Below are 2,054 nucleotides of genomic sequence, written 5' to 3' on the forward strand. Positions count from 1 at the left end.
TAATAAAAGTTGAAAAAATTTACAATCTGGATCCATTAAATTTAGTTTTAAAATATTTCAACTGACTCCGCTCAATCCAAATTCTCAATTATTTTAAAATTTGTTAATTTAATGTTCCATATACAATTAAATATAATTAGAGAGTTGTTTAGAACCAAATATAATTTGCACAAAAACGCTCGCGGGGGATTGATGTTTTAATTCACGAAAGTACCATAAATTTAACGTTCAATGTTATTTAAAGATAAGAAAGATTAACTTAATACTAATAACAAAGTACGATGATGAAAGACAACTCAATTAATTTAAACGTTATCCATAAGTCAAGAAATCATAAGTAATAATTGTCTATCCCGAGCACAATTAATTTTATTTCTTGCATATTAAGAAACACTTTTAAAAAGATTTCATGGTTAAGACGTTTCACCGATTTCACCATGATAAAACTCAAGTTCTTGATCGTGTTTTTGTTGTTCTGGAGCGATATTGGTTTTGAATTGAGCGTTGATTCTCTCGACGTCCCTATATTTGAGCAAGTACTTGGCAGAAGCCTCAGCATAGTTGTCTAAGCCAAAAGAACCAAAAGCCCAACAAATATCGTCGCCATTGAGAGTTCTTCGATTGTCTTTGTGACATTTTTCAGCTGCTTCACTTGTTACGAAGCTGATGAACTCTGTTGCACATTCTTGCATTGTCGCTTTGGCTTCTTTGGAAATCTTGGCCTTTTGGGGAAGAATCTTCTTCATTAATCTCCCAACGTTGGCAATTGGTAGTTGAAGCTCATCTCCATTGTTCTCTCCCATTTTCAAATGTATTTTGATCAACTATGGTGTTGGGTTTCCTCGTATATATATGTATACATGTTTTGAAAAAATATATTTTATAAGCCAATCCAAAGATAAAGACATGAATACCATTTTAAAAATCGATAGCTTTTCACTCCCGTGCATTGAACTTTAACGATCTATGTCCAAGATTCGAAATTTGGATTTGGCACCTGATGGTCTCGAAATTCCTTTACGACGGGGCCGTATTCCTTGCTTCTGAGAATGAAGACTCCGAACAGACCAACACAAATCCGTCCAACATATTTTGTCCTCACTCACTTTCACACTCTTATGAAGAATGTTTTGTTCCCGTCTCCAATCGATGTTGGATCTCACAATCCATCTCCCTCGATCTAGTGTCCTTGCTGGCAGCTTCGTTCCCCTCTCCAACTGATGTGGGATCTCGCATTCATTCCACCCTCTTCGTGCCTAGCGTCCTTGCTGACACTCGTTCCTCTCTTCAATCGATGTGGGATCTCACAATCCACTCCTCTTCAGAGCCCAGTATCCTCGTTGAAAGCTTCGTTCCTCTCTCCAACTGATGTGGGATCTCAAGAAATGACAGATCTATTCACTCTATCAATAACCGAGTCGGATCTGGTGTATCATAAGGGATTTGCCTTTTCTATTGATTCCTACGGATTGGATCAAAAACAATTCTTGAATGAGGTATTCAACTCCAGGGATGAATCGAAAAAGAAATATTTATTGGTTCTACCTCCTATCTTTTATGAAGAGAATGAATCTTTTTATCGAAGTATCAGAAAAAAAAAATGGGTCCGGACCTCCCCTGGGAATGATTTGTTTCCTTGGTCGTGAATATCTGAATAGGACGAACCGCCCTGTGGTTTGCTTCGGAACAAAACAATTAAAATTAGGCTCGTTGAACTGGAATGTGTATTATCCATGTAGGGATCTTTCAATGGAGAAGATTCGTCGACCTAAGACGAAGAGAAGGGTCTATCTATTTATCTAAGACTGGCTCTGATACCATTTGTAACAACCCAAACTCACTGCTAACCATATCTATTTACCTAAGACTGGCTCTAATACCAACCCTATCTATTTACCTAAGACGGGCTCTAATACCATTGTTACTCTGATACCATTTGTAACAACCCAAACTCACTCCTAAACTGATATGATCCTCTTTGAGCTTTCTCTCAAGATTTTTAAAACGCGTCTGCTAGGACACCATTATAAAGAATGTTTTGTTCTCCTCTCCGA

General features: G+C 37.3%; 1 protein-coding gene across 1 annotated transcript; it reads right to left on the minus strand.

The window, feature by feature from the left end:
- Positions 1-413: 413 nt before the first annotated feature.
- Positions 414-803, minus strand: LOC111461996 (nuclear transcription factor Y subunit B-4-like). Its single transcript, XM_023105646.1, has one exon. It carries the CDS (start codon positions 801-803, stop codon positions 414-416), a length of 390 nt encoding a protein of 129 aa, XP_022961414.1.
- Positions 804-2,054: the final 1,251 nt, after the last annotated feature.

Source organism: Cucurbita moschata, unplaced genomic scaffold (genome assembly GCF_002738365.1).
Source record: "Cucurbita moschata cultivar Rifu unplaced genomic scaffold, Cmos_1.0 Cmo_Scf00026, whole genome shotgun sequence".
NCBI classification, from domain to species: domain Eukaryota; kingdom Viridiplantae; phylum Streptophyta; class Magnoliopsida; order Cucurbitales; family Cucurbitaceae; genus Cucurbita; species Cucurbita moschata.